We start from the raw sequence: 13,624 nt of genomic DNA, 5'->3' as shown, positions 1-13,624 counted from the left end.
TTGACGTTCAGGGCACCGTGGCGTTGTTGACAGTGGACACCAGTGATGAGCCGTACGGGCTGCTGACCATTGCTCCATCATCCCTGAAGGTGACCACTGAGGAACGACAGCAAACCATAAATATCTACATCAACAGGGAGTTCGGCGTTTCAGGTTGGTTTGTCCTGTTTGAGATGATTCTGTGAAGTTGGGTTCCCGTGAGCACTATTTTCTATATAATTGAACTAATAACTCCTTTTTTTTGCTCAGGTGCTCTGAATGTTACCTATGAGGTTCTCAAAGGGTCCCTGGAAGACCTCTCCCAGGTCGAAGGGGCTCTAGCTGAACCAGGAAAAGACTTCTTGGCAGAAACTGGTTCTGTGATTCTTCGGGAGGGTCAGACGTCTGTTGCTATTCCTGTCACCATCTTGGAGGTAAAGACTGACCGTATTCTTGAGGTTGAAGGACACGTGCAACAAACCACGCGAAGATAAATCTGTGGTTTATAAAAATGAAGATTTCGTTCATGTTTTTGCAAGGATATCATATTAATTTGGAGCCTTTCTGTTTGTTTTATCAGGATGATATTCCAGAGTTGCAGGAATATTTCCTGATCAACATTACATCTGCAGCACTCCTCACAACCCTCGCCACAGTTCCTCAACTCGGTATAAAACTGAATGGATGTTTTGTTGGGGTTTAAGTTTGTTCTTGTTTTACCTCTTTACATTTTTTTGGATAGGTTGTGGGTATATTTGGCATGCTGTATTGTTGTCTTAATAAGTTTTATACTTTCTCACAATCTTCAATACTTTCGACTCTGTGTCAGGAGAAATCGTGGATTGCACATGACCAGGTTATTTATGCCTCGAGTGTAAAGGGCTTCATATTAACACTGCAACAGAATCAGACTTAATTCCTGTATGTTTTTACGATGAGCAAACTGGCACGTTACTGCTACTGCATCTGCTGTAATTCACGCCGTAGTCAAGCTTATGAATGGGAGAAGTCAGAGTCACAAATGGCCTGAGTTATGTGGTTTGGCAGTGAGTGATGCTTTCCATAAAAGAGGAATTATGTGGTTTAGATGAGAGCGGTCTAACTAACCAAACGAAAACCAGAGTTGGCATCCCAGTCACTTGGACATTGAATGACTGAAGGGAAGTCCAACTTAAATATTGCTGCTGAAAGTCGTTTTAAGAGCTTCTCAAGTTCGCATTGTTTTGCAGCGATGCTAGAGTTCAAGATTTCAATTGACATTTCAACTAATCATCCCTATTAATCCTCTTCATGTGTTATCCTGTGCCGTAGACACGCGGGGTTTGGTGGCAGAGGTCGTCATTGCTGCCAATGATGGAATTCGAGGAGTCATTGAATGGACAAACACCATGTAAGAAAGCACAATGCGTTTCTTCTGTTGTTATGCTCGAGTTCTAATTCAAACAAAGTCTCATGTTAAGATTTTTTTGGTTTCTAGGTTTGAAGTGAATGAAACGTTAGGAATTTTGACCCTAGTGGCCTACAGGAACAAAGGCGCGTGTGGGAACGTTTCTGTTTCCTTCTATGCTCAAAATCTGGAAGCTCAGCAAGGCCTGGACTTCAACACCAGCGAAACGGTACAACCATGCAAACAGAGTGTAACACATGGATTCTCCTGAAGAGAATTTCTGGGATGATTTGCTTCGGCATGTTTTCTGTCCACTCAGGTGCTCTTTTTTGTCAGCGATGAAAAACACAAGTTTGTCGAGGTGCAGATCATCGACGACATCATTCCAGAGGGAGCCGAACGATTTCAGCTGATCCTGTCCAATCCATCACTTGGGCTTGAACTAGGCACCAACACCACAGGTTCGTCGTATCTGATTAGTCCTCCCGATGGACGACAGCGTAAGCCTCTCGTATTGACCTTTTATTCCTTTCTTTCATTTGTATTTCAGCCACTGTGACCATCCTGGCCAGCGACGATGGACACGGTGTCTTATCTTTTAACACCAGCGAGACATTCTTACTGAAAGAGCCCACATCTGAGTTGGCACTGAGCGAGAGCGTGGCCACCCTCTATGTGGTTCGGGACCCAGAGGAGGGTACCTTCGGTACTGTGACTGTGCAGTTTTCCGTAACAGATTCCAATGGCAGCCTTGCCAGTGGTGATCTCATCCCAGCCCAAGGGATTGTGGAGCTGGAGGACGGCGTTCGGTTTAAGGTGAGCATAATTACGGACTGCTTTTTGGCTGGATGACTGATATACTGCACTGTTTTCATTACAGTTACAGTTTTGATGAAATTTTCCTCGTGTTGTTCCAGACGCTGGAGATCCGAGCATTACTGGACGCTGAGCCCGAAGTGAATGAAACATTCACGGTGAGCCTGTCCGACCCAACCGATGGTGTGCGTCTAGGCGATCGACTGCACGTTGCCATCACCGTCCTCGAGAACCTTGCTCCATCTGGCTTGTTCCGTATTGGACCCACTCTCGATAGGTCGGAAACCAATTCAGTCATCAATTATTTTGAATGCTTAAGGTTAGGTCACGTGCATTTATGTTTCCTGTGCAGAAGTAGCACACACGTGGTGGCAAATGAAGGAGATGGACCCATCTTCCTCACAGTGTCTCGAAGTAATGGCTTGGAGTCCACTGTCAGCGTGGAGTGGGAGACGCAGTCCGACACAGCTTTTGCTCTAGGTGAAACCAGTCAATATTTGCACCCAGAGTTAACCCAGAACCATCAACAACCCCTTTATGAAGCAAAGTCATTTGAACACGTTCTTGTCTGTAATTGTGTCTTGAAGAGGGCCCTCTCCCGACGATGGGTTTATATCAGAGCTTTGAAGACAGCCCCACATCCACTTGGTGCTCTGTCCCCGGAATGCCAACCGCTCTTGCTGTAAGACTTGACAAGAGTCCCGCTGTGGGGTCATCCCACACATTGGCCACTCTTTATCAATGGCAAGGAGTGTTTGTGCCAGTAGAGGTAAATCATATGTACAGCCGTCCCAAAAGTCTCTACACTGTACACTTCCTTTTTTCTATTCCGTTTCAAGGATCATTCAGACAGACGCGAGGCCATCGGCATTTGACAGCTTTGGCTTTGCAGTTTTTGTAAGCATAGAACTCCCAGATGAGTTTCCGGACCGACTTCAGGTTGATTATCATGCCCCACTGTGGTGGGAAAACAGAAAGACTTGTTGTTAGGCGGTAATTTTGTAATACTGATCCAATGTCAATTAGCAAGACACGGACAAGGAAATGATATGCTTACAAAAACTGAAAAGCCCAAACTATCAAATGCTGAAGGTCTCACATCTGTCTGAATGATAACCTGAAATGAAATAGAAAAAAAGAAAACTTATAGTGAATTTTGGGACACACTGCCCCTTTTATCTTCGATGTCCTGTACTAATCTGATGCTACTGTATATGCAATGATTTCTCCTTACCGGCCTTCCAGTCTGCTCGGATTCAGGACCCAAGTTCCTGCGTTGGGTTTGCACTGAAAAACACCAGCTACATCGCCATCACTCATGGTGGCGCACCCTTCGCCCCTGCAGCCAACCTCAGCATCTTAAAGCTTCACAGGGACTTCAATGTCACATTGGTTCGTACAACACCCATTGCTGTTCTCGTCATTGTCTACAAATTTGTTTTATTGCGGTCTTCGTATATCTTCTGTCTTTAGGAACAAATCATAGGCGTGGAAGCTCTTGAAGTGAAGCACTTCTCAATTGACAACAGAGATTTTCTTATGGCATCAAGTCAGGTGAGGTCAAATGTCGTGATTTGCTCAAGTTATCCCATCCTGTTCTTGTGAGAGTCATTGAAGACCCCCCCCTCACTTCATGACCTCAAGTTATCCCATCCTGTTCTTGTGAGAGTCATTAAAGACCACCCCCCACCCCCCCTCTCACTTAATGATACAGATATTTGTTTGGACCAGCGGCTCCTTCACCCTCCTGCAGACGCTTGACTTTCAAGAACATATTGTCAGTGTGACTCCATTCACCCACGCCGAAGCTCCTTATTTAGTAGTTTGCTTTAACAGTGAGACGAGCAGCTGCCTACTTCTTCACTGGACTGGCGGGAGCTTTGGGAATCCACAGCCCCTCCATATCACAGGCAGAGTCAGCCAAGTGGAGACAGTCCAGACAAAAGCAGATGACACTCTTTTCTTGGTGCTCCTTCAAGGTGATCTATCTTTTGTTGGACTTCCACCCACTTCATATCCTTGAATTTACATGGTGACATGTTCATAATTCGACACAAATCAAGTTGTATCTTGGATATGTGTCATTTCTTCAGGTGTCCTTCCCTCCTGTGAGGTGCTCCTGTGGAAATTAGGGGAGCATTCACCTGAGTTGCAGCAGTCCATTACTCACCCAGGCCTCAGCTCAATTCATCCGTTCACTACTCCCTCTGAACTCAGTAAGTGCTGAGCCGGCAATTACCAGACGACAGCTTACGAATGTGTGCCTCATGATGTTGTCGGTATGTGATTTGTGATATGCTTCAATTCTCTCTTTCCATCAGTTTACATTGTGCTCGCTGGTAGAAATAGCTCATCACTCTACTCCTGGCTGTCTGATGCCAGCCTCTTCACCATCATTCTGAAGGCACCACCAGCGATGAGATTCCTCTCCTTGAAAGTCCCTTCCCTCAACACCACCAAGACACTCTTGGCTTCTTCTGAGGAGAACCGCTCCAGACTTTACCTATTGAATTCAGTCTCCAATCGATCTGACTTCATACCCAGGTATTGTGTTTTGAGATCACTACTCCGACTTCAAAGTCCAGTTCACTTCCACGTAACATTTTGATTGCTTCCTTCCACCCCAGTTTTGGCGAGTTGCATTTCTTACCCGGCGACAGCGAGCTACAGATTGCGGTGAATGTCTTAGATGATGACGTTCCCGAAGAGCAGGAGTACTTTCAGGTCCGCCTGAAGAACCCAAAAGGTGGGGCAGAGATTGGATTTGGTGGTCAGGTGACTGTTGTGGTTCCGAGCAACGACAACGCCCACGGAGTAATTGGATTTGCGCAGGCAAGATCACAAACCCCGTGCTATCAAATGCCAGTGTTACATTTGTTGTATTTATGATTCGTTTCTTTTAAATATCCTGATTATCATCCCTCAAGAGGAAATTGGAACTTTCTACCCTTTCCAGAATTCTCTCTCTCTGGAGGTTGAGGAGTTGGAGCAGAATCATCAGATCTCCCTCACCGTGGAGAGGAGAAGGGGGACTTTTGGCCGACTAACCGTTCACTGGACTGCGAGTGGGAGTATGGCGGACATTTATCCCACTTCCGGAGTGGTGCGTGAATACCCCACAGTAATGTTACACAACAATGTGTTCTGGGGAGTTTTTTTTTTAATACTTCACCAAATGCTGACATCTGAGGAAACTCAACTCAACTTTAAGTATCAAAGAGAATTTTTTTTTTTCAGCCATAATACATCAAATTACTTTTCTGCAATATGACAAAAAAAAGTTTGCCCACTGTAGTTCTCAATAGCAATTTCATAATTTGTTTGTTTTGTCTTCATCGACGATAGAGAATGCTTTTCATCCAACTATGTACTAATATTTATGACTTTACAGCTGCGTTAGTGACCAACTATAACATGTTCCGACTTACAAAGGAATGGAAACCCCGTCATAAACCAAAGACCCCCTTATAGTGACTGTGATAGCATTTTTGTTATCCTACACTGTATCAATAACATAACATTGAACATAAAACCTACCAACCTCAAAAAGTTCTAAAGCTGCGATGTCATCCTCATAGGTTACGTTCTCAGAGGGTCAGTCGGTTGCCATCATTCCACTGACTGTGCTAGCAGATGGCGCTGCAGAGCTCAGAGAGAATGTGACCATCACCCTCATGGATGTGACCACAGTAGAGGTGCGGGACACACAACAGGCCGCCGTCATTGACCAGTTGCGGGCGCGAGCGCTCCTCGCCATCCTGCCAAATGGTTCCCCCTATGGGGTGATTGGATGGCATTTGGATTCTCAGATGATTCGAACACAAGAACCACCAGGTGAGCATTTGTCAGTCCATACTGATTGTTGTGTGATGCTGAACCAAGAACATTTCTGTGCAGATATTTAGACTTAGTGAGCTTGATTGTATTAAGTGTTCACAAACAAGGAGAAATCTGATTATGTTTCTTAAGAAAAAAAAGTACGGTACTTTGAGATTTACTGTAAAAGTTCTTTTAGCATTTCCAGGACATAGATAATCCGAGGCTTGTTTTAATCCGTCTGGGAAGGCTGTCCAGATTAGTTTGAAACACATCAACAGAGGATTTTAACAATTCACATTTTGCAGGCTTTCCACTCAATGTGACTTTGTCCATCGTACGGAAGCACGGCTCCTCTGGTGAGTTGGAAATACATTATGAGACCAGGCCAGCCTTGTACCAACTTCCATCCAACCAGGCCGCCGCAGGTCAGGATTACATGGCCAAAGATGACACCCTCATTATGACAGAAGGAGCAACTGTGGCCCTTGTGACCATCACAATCCTTCCAGTAAGAATTAATTGTTGTGTCGTAGAAGAAAAAAAAATACTTTGCAATGGCGATGAAAATATGTTTGTGCTCCTGCATAATTTGCTGTAAAATACACAAATGTGTTTTGAAAGGATGACATCCCAGAACTGTCCGAGAGTTTCCTGGTAAATATCACCAGAGTGGCGCTAGTTAGCGGGCTAGCTGGAGCAGACGGGCCTTCTGTAAAGAGGCCAGGCATGGAAGTAGCTGAAGTAACCATCCAGGAAAATGACGACCCTCAAGGGATCTTGCAGTTCGTGACGCCGGGAGTAAGTGCAGGATTTGCCGCAGGACTGAGCCCTGGAATAGATTTGCTCTCTTGACACAAAATCTGAGGGTAACAATGTAGCAGGTCATAACTAGCTAGACATGCAGCTTTATTTTTTTAATCCTACTTTAGGATAGCCCTGGATTTATGGTGGTTTATGAGATGCCGGCACCTGACAACGTCCTCCACCTGACAATGGTGCGACTTGCCGGTGCAATTGGAAGACTGGTTGCCTACTGGGAGGCTGAGCCCCTTACTGCTGATCTGAATGATTTCAGCCCCTCGTCTGGTAACATCACCTTCCAAGATGGGCAGGTAAATCGACGTTCTCAAACGGGAGCTGTTTGACAAGTTCCTAATGGCTTTGTTTTTCTAGCGGAGGGCTACGATTGCTATCACCATCTTGGATGAGGACCGTGAGGAGGCTTTGGAGAAGTTCAAAGTAAATTTACTGCGGGTGATTGGTGGCGCTCGACTCGGAAATGTGACCTCTGTCACGGTCAGCATTCCGGCCAATGACTCACCTCAAGGACGATTTGGATTCCAACAGCTTGAGGTACAAACTAACGCCGCCACTCTTAACCAATGTCCTTTGTTGCCCCGGTGGTCCATTATTTTTTTTAAATGTGGTTGTCGGTTTCTACCTTCATCCAACATTGTCTCCATGAATTTCGATTGACGGATATGATGGTGAATGTCTTCAAAACTTTCATTCTCACCAAGGTTACCGTGCGTGAGCCAGAGTTTGTTGATGATCCCGCTGCTGTCGCTCGACTAGCAGTATTGCGCAGTGAAGGCGAGGGGGCCGTGACACTGGTGTGGCAGCTGGAAGGACAAACTCTTCATGACCTGTCACCTCTCAATGGGACTCTTGTGTTCAATGAGGTACAAATTATAAATATGTAATATGGTTGTAAATTTCCAGGAATATTTGAAAGAATAAACCGGCAATTTACAAATGCTGCGTTTTCAATTGCAGTTCGACAGTTTTGGGATATGTCATGATTTTTTGTTGACGGTACTGTATATGGATTTATTTTTATTTTTTTTATTTTTTTTGCACAGACGTATTATGACAAAACCAAATTTATGGTTATGCTTCAGTTTTCCAAAATTCCCCCGCTGAACTTCTAATGAAGATTTACTACAAACTTCCCACCCCTTTGGAACACTGTTATGTACTTGTTACATTTAGCTCCATTTGAGGGGGGAAATATTAGCAAACCCGTGCCACAATGTTACAACATGCCAATACACCAATGCAAACTACCATAACATCTTAATCATTTGGCTGTGTCATTTAAAACTGGTAATTCTTTTATTATTATTATGATTATATTTTTTTATGAATGATGTGATTCATCTGTTCTGTTGACTTTTCAGACTGACTCCTTGAAGACATTTGTGATAAGGGCCCTTGCTGACAACGTACTTGAGGGAGATGAACACTTCACTGTCAAGCTCTTTCCTGCAAGTGACGGCGGTGCTGTCATTGACCCTTTCAATGGTACTCAAAAAAATGATCTCATTCTGTTACTGAGATAAACTGGATGACATCATTGGAGTCTAGTGTTTTCTCATTTTATACTCCAGGTTTGGCAACCATCACTATCGTGGCAGACAAGGCTGCCCTGGGAATCGTAGGACTGGCAGAATCCTCAAAGAGGATTTTCATCGGCGAACCGGAAGGATTTTATAATGGCAGTGCTGTTGTTAAGTGAGATGAACACAACGGGAAGACATATGACATCTCCCAAGGTCTTTGTGTAGAATTTAACATGAACAAATAATGTGTTTCCTCCAGCCTTATCCGTGGGCCAGGTGTGTTTGGTGAAGTGCAGGTGCAGTGGAATATCGCTCCTGCTTTGGTCGCTGAATTTAAAAACATCTCTGGCTCAGTAACTATGAAAGACCAGCAATCTTTTGCTTCTTTCATTCTGAAGGTACAGGCAAGTGTGGAGTGTGAGATTGTTTTCCGCTGAATAGAATCACCTCACCTACCGGCCATACGGTGATTTGTGTGCGTTCTGTTGCGATCCCAGGCTGTGGATGATGCCTTTCCTGAGGAACGTCGTGATTTTCAATTAACGCTAACGTCCATGACCCCAGGACTGGAAATCAGCCCCGCTGCACGACACGCCAGAATAACCATGGTAGCCAGCGACAGCCCTTATGGCTTGTTCTCTTTCACCCAGCAACAGATAAGCGCAATTGAGGAGGAGGAAACTGTAAGTACATGCTGTAAGTACAGCATCAAAATCATCAAAACATTGCCATTGTCACCACTGTTGGTCCTCCCTTTTTTCCCCTTTTGCATCTCTACCCACCACCACCAACACACACACACACAAACACACTAAAATTAGTTAATTGAAAATTTGAAAACATTTATGGTACTTGTGATTCTTTTCTTTCAGGCGAATGTGACTATTAATCGCACTTTAGGCAGTTTGAGAAGTGTGTGGGTCACCTACCAGACCTCAGGCAACACAGCAGTTAGTGGCGAGGACTTTGCTTCTGCCTCGGGACGGCTGCTCTTCACCCCAGGTCTGACATCACAACATTTTTCAGTGCGTATCCATGACGACAGTCTTCCAGAGGGGCCTGAGATGTTCTACGTCAACATTACTGATGTGGATCTAGTCGATGTCAGGTACAAATAAAATGGGCATCACGGTATAGAAGAAAATTGATTGATGGCTCTGCATGACATCTTACTTGTTCTTTGGCTTTTAAAATTCACATTGCAGTACTGCTTCCATGACATTCTGCAAGTGATTTTACTCTCTCTGTCTCCACCTATTGGTCAGTGATGTGGATTACACAGTGAACGAGTCTGGTCTTCAGCTGGACCAGCCCCCATCCATAGGTGACATCTCATCTGTTGCTATTGTAATACTGAAGAATGACAACGCTGAGGGTATCTTAGAATTCAGGCATGACCACGTCAACATCACGAGTGAGTCAGAATTAAGGTGCCTTGAAGTTTTGAGTCATTTCAATCTGTGTTCAGAAAAGTCTCATTTCCACCTTCTTGCGCCTCTCTTTCAGTTGAGGAGGATGCAGGCACTTTGTTGATCCCCGTGGTGAGGACAGCAGGTTCTTATGGAACCGTCTCAGTGGGGTACATTTCCAGAGGCCTGAGTGCAACGCCTGGTCTTGACTACATTGCAACCAATGGCTCGGTGATGTTCGTCGAGGGCCAGCAAACCGCTGTTGTTAATGTTACTATTTTAGATGACTCGCAAAGGTGTGAACCTTCGTATTGAAACGAGGCGAGGGCATTTAGTCCTGATAATTGACGTTTGAAATGATCTGTGATAGCGAATATGCAGAGATGTTCGAGATCTCGCTGATTGGAACCACGGGGGGAGCAGTACTTGGCTCTCACACAGTCGTCAGGGTGACCATCAACAAGAGCGACTCTCCGGGCGGTGTGGTGCGCTTCCTCAACGAAAGCCTAATCACCATCAACAACCCAGATGACACTCAAAAGCTCACGCTGGTCTTGGAGAGGGCAGGGGGCCTTTTGGGCCCTGCGACGGTACCACAAAAACATGTCTCATCTCATGTGTTATTCCTGAATCCTAATTGTGTTTTCATCTTCAGGTTGCTTGGATTATCCTCGGTCCGAACAGCAGAGAGCCTCTCCTTCCATTCAATACAGACATCCGAGAGCCCTTGAGTGGGTCTTTTGTCTTCGGTGATGGGGAGGACGGCACACGCACGATTGCACTTCGGATCCTCCCACATGGTGAAGTGGAGGTGGAAGAAAAATTTGTCATCGAGCTTAGCCTTCTTTCTGGGGACGTAGACATCGACCCTCAGGCTGGATCCATCACACTGAAGGTAATTTATGGTTTGTGTGTTTTTTATTCATTGTAACAGATTAATACATTAATAACAGATTTGAAATTCCCGAGACACAACACTGGAGCACTTGTTTTTTTTTTTGCTTCCAGATTGAAAAGTTTGGGGACCCAAATGGTGTCGTGAAATTTACAGAGGAAGCACTTCAAGAACGTGTCTACAACGAACCCACAGAAGCAGACGGTCCATTCAACATCTCTTTGCACGTTACACGCCGAGAGGGAGTCCTGGGTAACGTTACGGTAAAATCCTTTTGCTCAAATCTGGCACAGTTAAGATAGAATGCATACATAAATGTCTCCCTTAATTCACGCACTCCATGAAACACTGTGACTCTTACATTTCAGGTTCACTGGCAGATACACTCTGACTTTGACTTAGCCGGTGACTTTTGCGGACTTTCTGGCTCTGTGCTAATCATGGAAGGCCAACGGGAGGCAGTCATAGTTGTTAGCCTGAGGCCTGACAATGTGCCAGAACTGGAGGAGATCTACACTATTCAACTGACAGCAGTGGAAGGTGGCGCAACCCTGGATGCCAATTCACTCCTTTTACGCACCCACATTAGGTCGGTCGTGTGATTATACTGATTTTCATTGTTGAAAATCAAACTTTTAATCCAATTATAATCTATCTCCTTCCTCCTTTAGGGTACATGCTAACGATGACCCCCACGGTGTTTTCTCCTTGAATCCCGAGCAGCAGTCTTTGTTTGTCGAAAGGTCGGGGGCGGAGGTCCGTAGAGTTCTGGTTCTGAACGCCACTCGGCTCGCAGGGCTGTTTGGCAATGTCAGTGTGGGCTTCAGGATCACCGGTGGGACGGGGCAGATGATGTCCACGGGCATGTTCGTGGGAGGACAAACCGAAGGGCAACTGTTTTTCGCTGAGGGACAAGTGTTCAGTACTGTCACGTTACACATCAGCAGCCAGGTTAGAATTGGCGGGATTTCTCATGAGTATGACTTAATATCTAAATGAAAAATACAGTTGCGGCTCATTCGCTGCACATTGTAAAATCGACTGCTTTTTCTTTGGCAGGTGATTTTGTCTTTGGGTGGGAGTTTCATCGTAGAGCTAACTCATGTAAGAATGGTCAGTCCTTTACTTGGCACACCACCGCTCCTCAGTCACGAGTCGTCTGTTGCCAGGGTGACTGTGCCAGAGGAAGCTGCGAGCTCAGAGGTTAGTATTGCCTTTATGAGAGATTATTCTGCCAGTGTACAGAATAGATGAAGTATTATTCCTTTGTTTCATGTATGCTCTGCAGGTGGGTTTCGCCTCCCTGGCTTTATTTGTTTCAAATGTTGATGCAGGGAAATGTGAGGCAAAGGTGACACGAAGCGGGTTGTTTGGGGATATCAGTGTCCAGTGGAGAGCAGGGTATCCTTCAGGACAGTCTCCACCCGGTTTTAGAATCGGAACAATCATGCCAAATTCAGGTAGCAAATCCAAACCGGAGAATGGATGACTTAGATGACAAGAATATGATTGATTGAAATGCGCTCATTCGTCATATTCAGGTTCACTGGCCTTCTCCCATGGAGAGAGGACTAAGATGATACCTCTGACAGCCGTTGCTGATGCATCCGAGCCAACTGCACATGCGCTATACCTCACGGGGGCTACCTCTGGCACTGCTGCAGGCGGCCATGTCAAGCTCAGGTAAGACTTTTATAACTGAGTGGGACTTGTCAGTGTTGAGTCTTTGCTTGTGTAAAACCAATGCCTGAAAATTCTAATCTTAACACAAAACCTCGAGTTTGAAATAAAAGGGTGCATCGGCCGGTTATTTTAATGAATGCAAATCTACACCCTAAGCGTACCATATCAAATGCATTACTGTCCCTGCACAGGTCAGGATTCACATTGGCCGAAGTGGAGCCGCTGGGAATCTTCCAGTTTGCGCCAGAATCCCGCAAACTGGTCATCGAGGAGGACAGTCAGACTATAACACTCTATGTCCAGAGGCTCTATGGTTCTCGTAGCAACAGCACTCGCCTGTCCTACACTACAATAGCTGGCAGTGCGGCTGCAGAAGTTGATTTCCTTGCCATGCCAGAGGGCCATTTGGCTTTTGACTCGCCACGTCAAATCAACAGTTCCCTCCAGCTGTCGATCCTGGACGACTCCCTCTCTGAGCCGGATGAATATTTCCACGTCAACCTTACTGACGTTGAGATTCTTACTCCAAACTCGGTTTGGGCAGATGTCTTCCCTCGAATCAACCCATCACACAGTCTGGCGACTATCACCATTCTGGCAAGCGACGTGACCAGTGGAGTGCTGAGTATAGGTCCTGGACTGGTCCAAGTACTTGAGGACAAGGATGAAGAGAGTCAACAGGAGCGAAGGGTTCTCCTCAGAGTGCGCAGGTCAGACAGTGTGGTTGGAGACGTGCAAGTTAAGCTCCAAGCATACGGAGGTACTTTGACTGGCTCCGCGATCATTTTTAAATGAAAATGACACACTTTGGATTCATTTGCACAACTTTGAACGTTTCTCCAGACGGAAGCACAACGCCATTCCCTTTCACGCTGGCGCCTGTTGGGCCTCTAGCGAAGGAGAATCAGGACTTCCAATTGGAGTCCAGTATTGTGCGCTTGCCGGCTGGTCAGAATGAGACAGAGGTGATTCTTTTCATCCTGGATGATTCAGAACCAGAAGGACAGGAGGTGTTCTTTATCTATCTCAGCGATCCTGAAGGTGGGGCACAGATCACCGATAGTCAACGCCAAGACTTTGGGGCATTCTCCAAGATCACCATTCTTGGTAAGATAAATAAAATGTGCTCACTTCAATTGTATGCAGAAGAATATATTTTTAAAAAATGCAGCTGGTTCATGCTGGGTTTACTAACTTGTACAGTGTGCCCTATCCTGTGTTTCACTCATTATTAGACTAAATTAGCCACATGTGCCAGTGGACCCAAATGATCCCCGAGCGTGTGTTTGTTTTC

General features: G+C 45.5%; 1 protein-coding gene across 1 annotated transcript in view; it reads left to right on the top strand.

Moving 5' to 3' along the window:
* adgrv1 (adhesion G protein-coupled receptor V1) overlaps window positions 1-13,624 on the top strand; it is a 104,056-nt gene that overhangs the window by 36,438 nt on the left and 53,994 nt on the right. The window contains exons 43-79 of the mRNA XM_019894597.1: window positions 1,291-1,369; window positions 1,457-1,595; window positions 1,686-1,827; window positions 1,917-2,182; window positions 2,284-2,459; window positions 2,535-2,662; window positions 2,770-2,951; window positions 3,428-3,574; window positions 3,656-3,736; window positions 3,897-4,161; window positions 4,276-4,398; window positions 4,504-4,726; window positions 4,810-5,014; window positions 5,139-5,285; window positions 5,761-6,016; window positions 6,307-6,509; window positions 6,623-6,799; window positions 6,931-7,113; window positions 7,175-7,354; window positions 7,522-7,683; window positions 8,182-8,305; window positions 8,392-8,515; window positions 8,603-8,741; window positions 8,841-9,026; window positions 9,216-9,451; window positions 9,609-9,757; window positions 9,850-10,048; window positions 10,123-10,342; window positions 10,408-10,647; window positions 10,761-10,910; window positions 11,016-11,236; window positions 11,319-11,598; window positions 11,707-11,850; window positions 11,936-12,107; window positions 12,189-12,330; window positions 12,522-13,090; window positions 13,174-13,437. Coding sequence (XP_019750156.1) covers window positions 1,291-1,369; window positions 1,457-1,595; window positions 1,686-1,827; window positions 1,917-2,182; window positions 2,284-2,459; window positions 2,535-2,662; window positions 2,770-2,951; window positions 3,428-3,574; window positions 3,656-3,736; window positions 3,897-4,161; window positions 4,276-4,398; window positions 4,504-4,726; window positions 4,810-5,014; window positions 5,139-5,285; window positions 5,761-6,016; window positions 6,307-6,509; window positions 6,623-6,799; window positions 6,931-7,113; window positions 7,175-7,354; window positions 7,522-7,683; window positions 8,182-8,305; window positions 8,392-8,515; window positions 8,603-8,741; window positions 8,841-9,026; window positions 9,216-9,451; window positions 9,609-9,757; window positions 9,850-10,048; window positions 10,123-10,342; window positions 10,408-10,647; window positions 10,761-10,910; window positions 11,016-11,236; window positions 11,319-11,598; window positions 11,707-11,850; window positions 11,936-12,107; window positions 12,189-12,330; window positions 12,522-13,090; window positions 13,174-13,437 — 7,023 coding nt within the window. The remainder of the gene's footprint in view (window positions 1-1,290; window positions 1,370-1,456; window positions 1,596-1,685; window positions 1,828-1,916; window positions 2,183-2,283; window positions 2,460-2,534; window positions 2,663-2,769; window positions 2,952-3,427; window positions 3,575-3,655; window positions 3,737-3,896; window positions 4,162-4,275; window positions 4,399-4,503; window positions 4,727-4,809; window positions 5,015-5,138; window positions 5,286-5,760; window positions 6,017-6,306; window positions 6,510-6,622; window positions 6,800-6,930; window positions 7,114-7,174; window positions 7,355-7,521; window positions 7,684-8,181; window positions 8,306-8,391; window positions 8,516-8,602; window positions 8,742-8,840; window positions 9,027-9,215; window positions 9,452-9,608; window positions 9,758-9,849; window positions 10,049-10,122; window positions 10,343-10,407; window positions 10,648-10,760; window positions 10,911-11,015; window positions 11,237-11,318; window positions 11,599-11,706; window positions 11,851-11,935; window positions 12,108-12,188; window positions 12,331-12,521; window positions 13,091-13,173; window positions 13,438-13,624) is intronic.

This window comes from Hippocampus comes, unplaced genomic scaffold, assembly GCF_001891065.2.
Source record: "Hippocampus comes isolate QL1 unplaced genomic scaffold, H_comes_QL1_v1.1 scaffold195, whole genome shotgun sequence".
Taxonomy (NCBI): domain Eukaryota; kingdom Metazoa; phylum Chordata; class Actinopteri; order Syngnathiformes; family Syngnathidae; genus Hippocampus; species Hippocampus comes.
This window is presented reverse-complemented; position numbering and strand designations above follow the sequence as displayed.